Below are 15561 nucleotides of genomic sequence, written 5' to 3'. Positions count from 1 at the left end.
AATATTGTAACATACTGTATTTGTTTGCTAGGGCTATAATAACAAAGTAACCCAGACTAGGGGGTATAAAAACAACAGAAATGTATGTTCTCACCATTCTGACGGCTAGAAGTTGGTAGAGTTGGTTTCTTCTGAGGCCTCTCTCCTTGGCTTGTAGATAGATGTCCATCTTTTCACTGTGTCCTCACGTGGTCTTCCCACTGTGTGCGACAGTGTCCTATTCTCTTCCTATAAGGGCACCAAACATATTGGATTAGGGCCCACGCTAGTGACCTCATTTTATCTTAATTGCCTTTGTAAATATCCTATCTCCAAATACCGTCACATTCTGAGAGACTGAGGACTTGAACATATGAATTAGGGAGGGGGCAGAATTCAGCCCATAACACACACTAAAACATTATTTGTCTTTTATTGAAAATTCAAATTTAACTGGCCATCCTGTAGTTTTATTCACTAAATCTGGCAACCCCACCCTGGATGTCCCTGCCTGAGAACTCTCTCCACTGCAGCAACTCAGCCACGGGCAGGAATCGGCCGGAAGTGTGGGGAAGTTAGGGCCCCTGTTAGCAGCCAGCAGTCAATGATGGATGTACTCTGGTGGACAAAGGTATCAGCTTCCTCTCTCTCTGGCAGACAACCCTAAACATGTTCTACAAAGCATCCCAGAGGTTCCCAGTGGGCTGGAGCCCAGCTGCCCTCAGTGGTAACCTGTCTGTGAATGTGTCCCGCCTTGGCTTCCTCTCCTTCAGTATCTCCCCTTCTCACTCCCTTTCTGCTATTCTGGGGTCGCCTCCCAGATAAACCTTCACATGTACATCCTTGTCTCAGGATCTGCGTCTGAGGGAACTCAACCTAAAACAAAATGCTTATTGAATTAAATCTTCATTTTCAGATACGAGGTTCAGGGGACATACCAGATGCTGAAGGGTGTGGAGGTGCATCGGGATGGGACTTCTTTCCCTTGCTCAGCAATGCCTCCAGCTAACAATCGTGACACTCGATTCGTGTAGCAGGCACGGGGAGAGCCCCTTTACAGGTATCCTGGCTAATCCTTTCAACCACTCTGCATGGTAGCTATCTCTCACATTGCAAAGGGGGGGAAATGGATGCTCAGAGAGGTTTTCTGAAGTCACACAGCTATGGCAAATGCCTTTGCCTTGAGGTGAGTTGAGAAACAATATTTATCATGAAAAGATAACTAACAACTCAAGAGAGTAGGCTGAAGTGTATACTAGGTAGCTCAGAAAAGAAGTCCCATGATTCTTCTCTGAAACAATCTGAAGAAATAATAGCGAACTGGAAAAATTAGGGAAGTCTTCACGGGAGAGGTTGGACTTGGGGTGAGTCTTAGTGGATGTGGTGGATTCAGGGGTGGGAAGGAGGGCAGGGGAGAGTTTTGGGTGAGAAGGGGGGGTGAGCACAGTGCAGAAGCAGGGCTGGGCATGTGTACTGACTACACACAGACAGGTGGCCTGAGGACAGGATATAGGAGACAAAGCCATATCACAGAGGACTAAGAATGCCAAATAAGAAATACAGAGTACATCTAAATACTTATCTGCAGCAAATGAAGGTTGTTAAAAGAAGAAAATTGACATGATCAAAACAAGATTTAGGGCTTCCCTGGTGGCGCAGTGGTTGAGAGTCCGCCTGCCGATGCAGGGGACATGGGTTCGTGCCCCGGTCTGGGAAGATCCCACATGCCGTTGAGCGGCTGAGCCCGTGAGCCATGGCCGCTGAGCCTGCGCATCCGGAGCCTGTGCTCCGCAACGGGAGAGGCTACAACAGTGAGAGGCCCGTGTACCGCAAAAAAACAAAAACAAAAACAAACAAACAAAAAAGATTTAATCAGATTCATCTGACAGTGGCTCGAAGCAGAGATTGGTGAGTAGACACCTGACAGTCCCTGCCCATGACAATAAAGACCCAACCAAGAGTAGCAAACAGGAAGGTGTAGACGATGGTACAAAGAAGAGGTTTTCAAACCCGAGTCACTGAAGAGTCAGAGAGAAGGAAGAATGAAGAAAGCTCATTCACTGCCCCAGAGTAATGAGGGAAATGGCACCATGAACAATATACTGAAAAGCTGGATATAGGAAGACGAAGAGAATAACTCTCCCAGGGTGTTAGACTGTTCCTCTAAAAATTATACTCAAGATACTCTGAACAATCTGGAACCGTGGATCTGTTCCCACTTGCCAGAAGGAAGTAACTCAACCTGTGGATGAGTCAGTATCTCTTCTCCACCCTCCTGATTCCACCCTATGACCTTGCCTGTACCTAAGCCCAGAGGGATGCTATAGAGGACATTGGTTGTTTCTGCCTGCCCGACACCAGCCACCCCCTTCACCTGGTAACAGCACTCTTTCCTGTAGTGATCTCATTCCATGCAGAACAGGTGGGGCTGGTCCTGTACCACTCCACCCCCACCAACCCCCCCACCCCTCGCCCAGCTACAAAAATGGGCATATAACCCTACCTGCCGATTAGGCCACCCCAGCCCCCTTGCAGTGATTCCAGAAGAGGCATGTGGCTGAAGCCAAGACAATCCTTATCCATGAAATCCTTCTTGAGAACTAACAGGAAACGCTTCTTTCTGCTACAATGAGTCCATAGGAGGAGTTAGGTGTTGTATAATCAATTAAGGGTTAAAAATCAAAGGATGGGACTTCCCTGGTGGTGCAGTGGTTAAGAATCCATCTGCCAATGCAGGGGACACAGGTTCAAGTCCTGGTCCGGGAAGATCCCACATGCCGCGGAGCAACTAAGCCTGTGCGCCACAACTACTGAGCCTGTGCTCTAGAGCCCGCAAGCCACAACTACTGAAGCCCGCGTGCCTAGAGCCCGTGCTCCGCAACAAGAGAAGCCACCGCAATGAGAAGCCCACTCACCGCAACAAAGAGTAGCCCCCACTCACCACAACTAGAGAAAGCTGCACACAGCAACAAAGACCCAACACAGCCAAAAATTTAAAATATAAATAAATAAATAAACTTATTTTAAAAAAAAATCAGGGTGACATGAGGGCTAGGAAAGAGCTGGGCTAAGAGGAGAGAACCAGAGTCCTAGCAAAATCATTTGAACCCCTGGATCCAGCCATATCTGAAGTTCCCTGAACTTCTGAACTTTCCGACTACGTCATCAACAAATTCTCTTCATGTTGTTTTCTTTAAAAAAATACAATTAGATTTCCAATCACTTGCTACCCCCAAAAAAGTTTTTGTGCAGATAATTTTATTAGCTTTTTTATTAAAATCTGTCCTGCCGTTGCCAACAGCCCCCACAATCTTAAAAATCATTTTACTAAAGTTCCTCCTTCCTTGGCCACCCGTTCCTCCCCTCTCTCTGTCTCCCACATCCAGCGTATCTGATGTACTTTAAAAACATTTAAAAGTTGGCTCTAGCAGCACACCCTCCCTTATGTGGTCACTAACAAAGGAGGATCTCCAAAAAGAGGAGAGCAGCAAATGACCAGGTCCAGAGGACAACTGCAGTCCTAGCCAACACCTTGATTTCAGCCCAGGGAAATCCAAGCAGAGAATCCACCATCTGACCTATTGAAATCATGAAACCGAGCAGGACTCTGTGGGGCTCCTGGGCATGGAAGCCTTTCTGTGTCCCCCATTTCTTGTTTGTAGGGAATAGGCTTCAGCCTCCATGACCTTTTCCCAGAGTTCCAAAGAGCAGGTTCAAACAGTTGCTAATCAGGGAAGGGAGAGGATGTGGAGACAAGGGAGGAGCAGTCAAGGAACAGTAGTGCAGGGAACTCCCTGGCGGTCCATTGGTTAGGGCTCCACACTTCCATTGCAGGGGACATGGGTTTGATCCCTGGTGGAGGAACTAAAATCCCACAGGAGGGTCGGTGTGGCCAAAAAAAAAAAAAAAAAAAAGGAACAATAGTGCAGCCTTGGAGCAGGGTCCTGGTTCCACCTCAAGGGATACATAATATTTTTCAGCTCATCTGCAGAACTAAAAGCCCCAACAAATGGAAGATGTTAACTACTGGATGAAGCATTTTTCTTTCCAGAGAGAAGGTCACAGTTTGATAACCTCGAGAATCACAGAAACTCATCAGGAGACCATGTGAGGCCAGATCAAAGGAATGCAGGCCCTGCACATACCCTGATCCTTATCAGCAACCCTACCCTTGAACCAGTGCTATAAAACTCCTCACCAAATCCCCCTGGTGCTGGGACACACATTTTTGAGCGCATTAGCCCACTGTGTCCCCGCCTTTGCATGGCAAAGCAATAAAGCTTTCCTTTTCTAATTCACCCAAAACTCTGTCGCCGAGATTCGATTCAGCACCCATGCAAAGAGGCCGAGTTTCAGCATCAATTATGAGATAATCAATTCAGATTGTTGTAAGCCACTAAGTTTCTAGTAATTTGTTAGCTGGCAATAGAAAACTGATACAGATTAGATGCAACAATTTGCCCTTCACCTTAGGAGGGATGTCTTGGCATGCCCTAAACGACTAGGACCTTAGAAAACACACAAAATGCCGATGCAGTCTATACATCTGGAGAAAAGCCCGCCCTGACTCCTGGTACAGAGCTCTTCTCCCTGTGCAACACTGGCCCTGCACGCTTGATCATCCACTGCAGTAAATATGATCAAAGCTCCTTCTAATTCCTTACTTGTGGCAAGAGAAAAATCTGTGTTCACTCTCAAGTACATTTAGTTTAACAGAATCAAAACAAAAACCCACACTTGATAGAATCATGTAAATTGCTATTGACACTATTTCAGACTTAAGAACCTTCAACCAGAAAGAAAGGTCAAAGCAAAATGGAACAATAGCTTGGAAGATCATTGTTTCTTTTCCTTTCAGAATTTCATTATCAACAAAAACTAATATATATTGAGCATGCTATTATAAGGCACTGTACCAGGCATAACAGAAAAAAGTGAGTGCATAAAACATAGTCCTACCCTTTTTTTTTTTTTTTTTTTGGCTTCACCTCGCAGCACGTGGGATCCTAGCTCCCCAAACAGGGATCAAACCCACGCCCCCTGCAGTGGAAGCGCAGTCTTAACCACTGGGCCACCAGGGAAGTCTCAGTCTTACCCTTTTAAAATATGGTTGAGTGTATAGAATACAATCATAGCATACATAACCAACTCTTCTTGATAGCCTATTCTAACCACTACATGAATGATACAGAATAGGGAATAATCACTGAGGACTGGAACAATGAGAAAACATTTTTTACATAGATATAGATATCTATATACATACATATCTGAATCACTTTGCTGTACACCTGAAACTAACACAACATTGTAAATCAACTATATTTCAATGAAAAATTTTTAAAAGAGAAAAAAAGAGTAAATGGGCAATGGTGTACAGGCTGGATAAGAGGTATCAGAGAATCATAAAACATACTATTCCACTTGTCAACAAAAAAATTAATCAGTTGATCAAAGAAAGAAATGGAAAATTTTTCGAACCAATTTGAGGATTATAACCTGGGAATAGCCTCTCACAAAACTCTGAGAACTGTTCCGTCCATCAGAGGTCAAACCACAGTTATGTAAGTTTTTGAGACAGAGGGCTGTACATTAAATGACATATTTTTGACAGTTTATACAATCTAGCAGCTAGTGGGTCACGGGTCATGGTGGCCCCTTACAAGAGTAAGAAGGAAGTTTTAAGCTGAGGGTACATGCATATTCATGAGGGGGTGGTGGTGTATGCATATTATGAAGGAGCTTGATCAGAGGAGAATTCAGTATAGAACTGGGGCAAAGGTTGACAGAGTCCAGGCTTGGGTCGACTGGAGTCATAAGGGTCATAAAGGTCAGCAGCATCATTCCTTAGGTTCCAGTTAATCTGATGGTTGAGTGCTCCAGGGGGTTTGAATTCTGCAAAACAGCCCAAGAATGAGCTTCAGGCTAATCTTTACTTTTGAAACGGAACTGGGAGTCTTTACAACTGATACGTTGTCTCCTGATTGGGTTATCTCCCTGGCCTGGTAATAGCTGTTTGTTTTTTACCTTCTTTTGTTCCTTAAAATCTTTAACTCCAGAGACCTATTCTTCTGCAAGGGCAAGCATTGTGGCCAGGCTTAGATCACAAACTTACATTAAGAAAGTTGTGTCTGGTTCTCTTCCCTTGGGGACCCCCTGCCCTATCTGCTTACAGGTTCCTATTGAGCAAAAGTTAAAAAAAAAAAAAAAAAGGAAAAAGAAAAGTGATGAAAAAAGCTGCTAAGAGATAAATCGTAAGATTCCTAACTCTTTCTTGAAGAAAGTGTTGCCAGTTAAGACTAAAGAAATCTTTTTTATTAAATCAGCAGTAAACTGGATTATGTGGCCTCCACAATAGATATTATTATATATTACATATATGTAATACATAACATATAAATAAATAATATGAATGTTAGAAATATGAGTTCATATCAATAGGCTTCCATAATAAGAAAGTGTCTAGCTTTATAAACCGTCTTTGGGGATAAACAAAAACAACATCCTGCTAGATCTAAGAATTTGTAACTGTACACACACACACACATCTCCCAAGATTAAAATAATCTGATTAAGAAACCATAGTCCCCCCTTAAAGCTGAAATTCTTTAAGACTGTGAGTAAAGATGACAGTGATATAGCTGATGCAATATATGATGATAGCTCTTTATTAGAGATTTTAAGGATTAACTATAATTGGAAAGAAAACTAGACCACCAAGCCTCATTTAGGTATTATAGATTTTTGCATAAAATTTTAACTAGTCTTCAGTTGCAAATTTTGCTCTCACTCTGCTTGGCTTCACCTCTTTTCAGAAAATATATGTCGTGCAGTCTTGGGCTCCCTGAGGATAGCTAGTATGGTCAGTTCGGTGTTGCTGTAGACTTCAGATGTGGATATTGTCACCCATTTGCTCTTTCCAAAGACAGGGCACTTATTTCAGGACACCTGTCCTGTTGTATCAGCTTTTAAAAAAATGCTGGTGACAGTGTAGCTGAAAATTCAAATGGTAAAAGGATTGGAAAGGGTCAGCATCTTTCCTTCTGCTGATTTTTAAAAACTGATTCTCGAGAAGAATGTTTCTGTGCAGCATGACCAGGCTGTGGCACCACTGATCCTATCATTTGCAAGCCCCTTCGTTATCAGCATAGATGGCCACACCGTTCATTCAACCCATAGTGATGAGAATCAGACATGAAGATGGCTGAAATAATTGGGTCAAATCTGCAGCAGGCCAATTCACTGGTCACATAAAAATGAGGGCATATTCAAAAATCATAATGGATCATTCCCTGCAGGTAAAAAAGGAGTGATGCTAGTGAAGTATCAGCTAATTTCAGAGGGACACTAGCAAGTAAAATGATGTAGATGATGTATTTATATGGGTGTGGAGTAAAAATAAACAATATTGTTTTTCATAGAAATGTAGGCAGATTTATGTCCCAAACATCAAATTTCCAGCTCATTTCCTCTCATAATAAAAATGTTAGTAATGGAAGCATTGGGGAGTCAGAATATTTTAAGCTATTATTTTGAATACTTTCTGCTATGTTATGCTGGGCTGGCTTTCTTTTTCACTCTGAATCCATCCTCTGCCCTTCTTTGCTGTATTCTGTGCCCCGAGAAGCTGATCTGCTTGGACTACAGCAAAAGGCTCCTTTGTCCTCTGGCTTCCAGTGGGTTTGGCCAATAGGGGACATGAACGCAAGATCAGGGAAGGGAAGAGAGCAAGGTCCAGCACTAATGGCTTCTGCTTCCCTTGGTGGGGTCATCCCTCCACAGACAGTCATAGCTCTTTTTTATGTTTTTTAATTTTTAGCAGGATTCCAATATTCTTACTTGAATTAACACTCCTAGGGTTGTTGCAAGTCTTTAGTTAATATCCAGAATGCTGAAAAGGTAATTTTGACAAGTTTTGCCAGTGTTTTCATTGCTTTTATGGAGGAGCAGGTTTGGGGTGGCCATTACTCTACCATTCAAAAGTTAACCTCCTTCTAAGACAGCATTTTTGAAATTCATTTAAGTTGTTTTAGTACTTTGTTCATTTTTTATTTCTACCTAGTATCCCATTATATGGATATATCACAATTTGTTTATGTATCTGCCAACATATGTTTGAGTTTCTTTGTGAATATGTGTCTTCTTTGTTCTTGGATAAAATCCTAATACTTGCTGGGTCATAGTTTTATAAGGAACTAATAAAACACTGTAAGTGATTTTAGAAGGAACAACTAGTTTTTCAAAGTAGTTGAATTCTTCTACACTCCATCAAATGATGTATTATGAGAGTTACAGTTGATTCACATCGTCATGGTCATATCTTTGTCAATCTTTTTTTTTTAATTGAAGTATAGTTGATTTACAAAGTTAGTTTCAGGGGCTCAGCAAAGTGATTCAGTTAGATATATGTATCATGTATATATATATATATATGATATATATATATACAATACATATATGTACCATATATATCTCATAGCTCTTTTCAGATGACCCATTCCTTCCACACAGCCTCTCCATCATCGTGTTCCTCTTTGCTGTTACTTCACCATCCCAAGTGGTTTCCATGCTCCTTGACCAAACCTTTGTAAACAGTCCCTCTATTGAACACTCTTTTTTATTTCCCCCTTGGCCGCGCTGCAGCATTCAGGATCTTAGTTCCCCCAACAAGGATAGAATCCACGACCCCTGCAGTGGAGGCAAGGAGTCTTAACCACTGGACCACCAGGGAAGTCCCCTACTGAACACTCTTCAAATCGCCCAACTTGACCAACCATGAGTAACCTTGACTGAATCATATGATGGTAATCATTATTTAGACTTATTTGACAGTGTTAATTCAAAACAGTTGTGTGATAATAACAAAAGGTGTGGCTGTTTCCCTTTACCTTGTACATAGCTTCCTTGATACACCTGAGACAAGATTCGTGGAATGTACCTTCAATATTATCTCAGACCTTCCTCAAGGGTATGTGGCCTTGCTTTTATTAAAATGTCTCTGGGTCTAAGAGCAGTCTTAGGGAGGGAAAGCAAGTAACTCTGTCAGGTTGACTCAAGTCAGGCTTCCATTCACCAAATGTGTAATTTTTGGTGATATAAATCACCTGGTTATCCAGTTTACTGGGAGCCAATCCCCATGGTACTTCTGTATACTTTCTTTCTATCTTTTGTTCTGGAATATCTTTTCAAGGATATTCATATAGCAAGCAGCCTTGAGAGGTAGAGATAGCCTCTCCTTCTAGGGCAAAGAGCACATTTGTTTCCCGACTAGGATGATAAAGACAATGTCTCTCTCCAGGACAAAGGTTGACAGGTTTACTCTCAGGTCATTATAAAAGACAGCGTTTTCTAAGCTCAGAGTTGCTCGGCTGTGGTGCAAGCTCCTTCCTACGCAGCATACACCTGGGTCTCTCCACCTCGCCCCATAGGACTTGGGAGGCAAGAGGAATCAATGCGAACACGAAGCTCTTACTGCCTGCTGTGCTGTTAGTAGAAAAGTCTTTTGCCTCTGACTCAAATGTCTCATGTCTTGTCAGCATCCATGAAACTGTGGCAGGCTAACCTGTTAGCTTGCAAATACGGTACAAATCTCAGACCCTTCACAGATATTAACAGTCCAAGAACTCCTAGCTCAGTGGCCCACCATCCTGAAGCCATGTGTTTCTATGTCAGCCACTAACATTCTGGTCATTTGTTACGGTAGCAACAGAAAATACATCAGGCGGGAATTCCCTGGCGGTCCAGTGATAAGGACTCCGCGCTCACTTCCAACGGCCCGGGTTCAATCCCTGGGTGGGGAACTTAGATCCCACAAGTCACAAGGCACAGCCAAAAAAGAAAAAGAAAAAAGAAAATACATTAGGCAAGGTATTTTTCTACTTAAGTCTTCCTTCCTGGGATCACTGATCACAAACCCAGGGTTCCTGAGAATAAGGAGAGTTAAAAAACTTAGTTCTGCGGCACTTGCCTGATTCTTATATCCTGACTTAGAGACCCTCCTAGGGAGAGTGTCAAGGAGGAAGGGGAAAAACAAAGACACTGCTCACCTGTTTTCCTCTCCTTTCCCAAATGAGAAAATTGGGAAAGCACAAATCATACGATTCACACCCAAGGAGTTAAAAAAAAAAAGTCTAGTTCTGCATCTACAAAGTAAAGCCTGGTGGGCTCCAATCAGAGGTTTGCATGCACAGAATATCGCTCTACGGGGCGAGAGAGGAATCAATTCTCACTCCACCCCCAGATCTGACCCACATAAAACCAAGCAGGACATGTGCTCATGAGTTTACACAGGGCAACTGACAGCCTAAAACACATGAGAAAAGTAAGAGGTAAAACTCAATCTCCATAGAGAGCTCTGCTCACATGTGAAAGAGAAAACTTCCTCCACACAGGGGCGAAATCCTCCCATGAATTCTCCTTACTTCATGTAAGTCAAGCCTTCTTTCTGTGGGGATCACCACAGTCTAGCATCTAAAGTACACTAAATGACACAGTGATTTTTGTTTAAATCCTAAAAGAATTTGTCTCAGTATAAAAATAGTTTCCTTTCTCAGTGCACAGATCATCCTAACAGATAATGCACAGAATCTTCTTCCTAACCAGAAATACCTTCTCTCCCACGTCTCCTGAATTATCTAGTTTTGAATCTGTTACAATTATTAAGGTTTTTCATATCCCTTTTAGCCTGTAAATTGATATGCCAGAAGTATCTTAAATCAGTCTGAAAATAAAATATCAATTAAAAAAAAAACTTCCTCATCAGAGTTACTGGAAAGTTCATCCACTGAGTAATAATTTATAGAAAAGGTAATTTATTATTTACTATGCGAGTCGCTTGCACCTTTCACAGGATCCTCTTCACTCGAGTGACAAAGGATAACATACACTACTAAGAATTACAGGTGGCTTAAGATACTTTATCACCTTTCTTGTGAGGTAATTGGGGATCCTGACAGTCATTAATCCAGTAATGCCAATAACACACTTTTGAAGAGGAGGGCAAATGTTCTATTTAACTATTTCAGTAGTTTAAATAAAGAGCCTTTATTAAGAAAATCCAATATAAAAGTTAATGTACTGGGACTTCCCTGGTGGCGCAGTGGTTGGGAATACGCCTGCCAATGCAGGGGACACGGATTCGGTCCCTGGTCCAGGAGGATCCCACATTCCGTGGAGCGGCTAAGCCCGTGCGCCACAACTACTGAGCCTGTGCTCTAGAGCCTGCGAGCCATAACTACTGAAGCCTGCGTGCTCTAGGGCCCGTGAGCCGCAACTACTGAAGCCTGTGCACCTAGAGCCCGTGCTCCGCAACAAGAGAAGCCACCGCAATGAGAAGCCCACGCACCGCAGTGAGGAGTGGCCCCCACTTGCTGCAACTGGAGAGGGCCTGCGCACAGCAACAAAGACGCAATGCAGCCAAAAAATAAATTAAATTAAATTAAAAAAAAAAAGTTAATGTACTGAGGGAATAGACCCGAATCAAGAATGTGAAAATTAAATCTGTTAAGCAAAGAAAGCCATCAGAAGTTGTTAGGCAAAATAAATAAATAAAAAATAAATTGTTAGGCAAACCCTGGAATTGTGGGGAGTAGGATCTGAAAACAAGAAGCAAAGCCAAGGACAAAGGCTAGTCCAAGTCAGAAACGCAGGCATGAGACCCTAGGACTGCAATTCCCAAATTGTGTGCTGAGGGGCCACAGAGCACTGGAGTGGATTCAGAGGCCGCAGGGATTGGATAGTTTAAATTTTTCAGAGAAACACAGAAACATCTGTCAGACATTATATGAATGTCTACAATTAGGTTGTTTGGACTTAATTATTTACTAAATGGAACTATTAGAAATTTCTTTGGCCTAAGGACACCATGAAAAACTTACTGAGATTCTAAGGGTGCTGTGAAACAAAGTTGGGGAATCTCTGCCTTAGGGACAAGCTAAGGTTCAAAGGACATTGAGAGACTGCTCAGAGGAGAATCAGAGAAGCACATTAAAAGTGGAAATGACAGCATCTCCAGTTTCTACATAGTTAATATACATGGTGGGGCCTTTTCTTTCATGTGATCCTGGCTCTAAAGAAAAGAACTCTTGTGCCCTGTTATTCTGAATTTACTACAGGATCCCTGTATTAAAAAATCAGTGAATCTTGCTTTTAAATCAGTAAATCTTAATAACAAAAACAAAACCGAGATTTTCGATGTTGATTTTGGGATGGAACTAGAGTTCCCCAAATACTTAGTGTGGGAAAGTCTGCTGAAATTTAAATACATTCCTAGTGAAGAAATGAGGGAACTTGGGAATTCCCTGGTGGTCCAGTGGTTAGGACTCCGTGCTTTCACTGCTGAGGGCACAGGTTCCATCCCTAGTCAGGGAACTAAGATCCCACAAGGCACTTGGTGCGGCCAAAATTTTTTTAAAAAAAGAAAGAAAGAAAGAAAAAGAAATGAGGGAACTGTATACTGAGATTCATTTAGCAACTTTATAATAGCCCATTATAAAATTTTAAACATTTACTCTAAATTAGGGGTTGGCAGACTTTTTCTATAAAAGGCCTGATAGTAAATATTTTAAAATACTCTTTTAATTTTTTTTACAACTCTAAAAATGTAAAAGCCGAAAAGAAGTGAGTACATTTACATTGTCACCAACCAATCTCCAGATCTCTCCACGTCTTACAAAGCTGAAACTCTACCCCCGCTGAATTAACAATTCCCCATTTCCCCTGTACACCAGTGTATATAGCAGCATTGGACACCATTAGGGAACAGGAAGGAGAGTGCTCTAGTCAAGGTCAACAGCAATAGAGGAGGATCACATCCATACCTCCTCCTCCAGGTACATACAATTATGTTCATAGAAGCATTATCCACAATAAGCAAAAGGTGGAAACCAATGTTCACAGCAGCATTATTTGAAATAGGCAAAAGATGGAAACAACCCAACTGTCCATCGACAGATGAATGGATAAACAAAATGTGGTTTACACATTCAATGGAATACAATTCAGCCTTAAACAAGAAGGAAATCCTGATACATGCTACAACACGGATGAACCCTGAAAATATTATGCTAAGTGAAATAAGCCAGACAAATAAAGGACAAATATTCTATGCCTCCACTTATACAGAGTACCTAGAATAGGCAAATTCATAGAGACAGAAAGCAGAATAGTGGTTACCAGGGACTTGGGGGGAAAGGGTAATAGAGAGTTAGTGTTTAATGAGTAGAGTTTTCAGTTGGATGATGAAAAAGTTCCAGAGATGGAAAGTGGTGATAGTTGCACAACGATGTTAATGTACTTAATGCCACTGAATTTTAACCACTTAAAATAGTCAAAATGGTATATTTTCTGTTATGTGTATTTTACCACAATAAAAAAAGAAATGTAAAAACCGTTCTTAGCTCATGGGCCATACAGAAACAGACTGTGGACCACACCTGGGTTGCAGGCCATAGTTTGCTCTGAATCATCAGACCCAATAAACAAAATGACATAAAATAATTTTTTAAATTACAATTTATTTCTATTTTAACATGAACATGTTAGAGTTTCACATTTAATGTACTTATTACATTTACCAAAACTTATACATGCAACTACAGTATTTATCTACCAAAACATATTTGAGTCTCTTTAAGACGAGATAGATTGTACATAAAGACATCTAGACACATAGAGATATGGTGATACACCCAGGAATCTACAGCTTTATCTGTTACAGATGTAGAGAAGTATAGGAGAGGGAGAGATCAATAAACCATGGCATCTTCAACAAAGCTTAAAACGTAGCCTGAAGATGTGGTAGGTAAAGCTGAAACTTAATGGGTGAAAATACTCAAAGTTCAAATTTGAAAGTCTGATATTATAGCTTGTACCACTTTTATCTTCTTCCCCACTCATCTGGTGCATAGTAAACAATTTTCCTTCCATTTGGGCGTAGGAGAAAAGATTACACTTTACAAAGTTAAGCATAGTGTTTAAGATCTGCTAGGAGCTCTACCCTGCATTCTTGCAACATTTAAATCTAAAACTCACTTAACTCTTTGACTGGTTGACACAACCTCAGACTCTGAAGGCAACATATTCCTAAAGGAGAAAAGCTTGAGGCAATTTATCTAGACTTAAAGTCAGCTCTAAGCAAAAAAAAAGAAAAAAATCACTCTAAGCAGGAAGCTTCTTTCAGATTAGGTAGACAGTATATACACACATAGACACAAGACACTGTTTCAGTTATCCATTCACTGGAACAAATGCATAACAAACAACCCTAAACTCAGTGAGGTAAAAAAAAAACCATTTTCAGAGAGAACTAGCACCATGGTGTCCGGCTGCAGGATTGGCCCGTCCATCCTCAACAGCGACCTGGCCAGTTTAGGGGCGGAGTGCCTTCGGATGCTGGACTCTGGGGCCGATTATCTGCACCTGGATGTAATGGACGGGCATTTTGTTCCCAACATCACCTTTGGTCACCCTGTGGTAGAAAGTCTCCGAAAGCAGCTAGGCCAGGACCCTTTCTTTGACATGCACATGATGGTGTCCTGGCCGGAACAGTGGGTAAAACCAATGGCTGTAGCAGGAGCCAATCAATATACTTTTCATCTCGAGGCTACTGAGAATCCGGGGGCTTTGATCAAAGACATTCAGGAGAATGGAATGAACGTTGGCCTTGCTGTCAAACCAGGAACTACAGTTGAGTATTTGGCACCATGGGCTAATCAGATAGATATGGCCTTGGTTATGACAGTGGAACCTGGATTTGAAGGGCAGAAATTCATGGAAGGTATGATGCCAAAGGTTCACTGGTTGAGGACCCAGTTCCCGTCTTTGGACATTGAGGTTGATGGTGGAGTAGGTCCTGACACCACCCATAAATGTGCAGAGGCAGGAGCTAACATGACTGTGTCTGGCAGTGCCATTATGAGGAGTGAAGACCCCAGATCTGTGATCAACCTGTTAAGAAATGTTTGCTCAGAAGCTGCTCAGAAACGTTCTCTCGATCGATGAAACCACAAGGAGTCCAGTGTTTCTGCTTATGCGATCTCCTTTTTATTGGAAAACAAGAATATTGACTACCGAATCGTACCACAGTTGAGGCAGTGCTGCTTTTCCTAGCAATTATTCATTCCAGTGACTAAAATCCATTTTGCAGAATGTTCCAAGAGGTTAGAAATTGGTATGTATTATGTTTTCAGTGATGGAATTTAAAGATTAGTGTGGTAAAATACCATTTTTACTGGGAGACTTGATTTTTATAAAGAGTAAAAATATGGCTGTATCAAGGTTATGAACAGAAATATGTCTTAATGCTTAAGGAAGGCATATTAGCTACTATGAAAAATTTTTTTTTCTGTATTTCTAAAAAGAGTTTTCTTTGCTTCTTGGCTTTTCTGAAAGCAAAGGAAGTCCTGTTTTTCCTGTTCCGTGTCATTTTTGATTTGTGTATTTGCGTGATAACTAAGTTTGGCTCTGGCAGGGATGGATGGCACTTCTAGCTTCGAAAACATCTATTTTTTACTTTGCACCTTATATTTGATACATAAAAAAACCAGTGTATTATGAAGTCCAGGGATTTTCAGGTGGTCTGTT

General features: G+C 41.6%; 1 protein-coding gene across 1 annotated transcript; it reads left to right on the top strand.

Annotated features, from left to right (window-relative positions):
* Positions 1-14277: 14277 nt before the first annotated feature.
* On the top strand, positions 14278-14979 carry LOC307185903 (ribulose-phosphate 3-epimerase-like; the record flags this gene model as incomplete). The annotated part of the gene is made up of 1 exon (XM_079920462.1): positions 14278-14979. The coding sequence occupies exon 1, from the start codon at positions 14293-14295 to the stop codon at positions 14977-14979; it is 687 nt and encodes a 228-aa protein (XP_079776588.1). The 5' UTR covers positions 14278-14292.
* Between the last annotated feature and the right edge of the window lie 582 nt (positions 14980-15561).

This window comes from Stenella coeruleoalba (genome assembly GCF_951394435.1).
Source record: "Stenella coeruleoalba genome assembly, chromosome: 4".
In the NCBI taxonomy this organism is placed as follows: Eukaryota; Metazoa; Chordata; class Mammalia; order Artiodactyla; family Delphinidae; genus Stenella; species Stenella coeruleoalba.
Note: the sequence above shows the minus strand (reverse complement) of the source record. Positions and strands in the feature narration are given on the sequence as shown.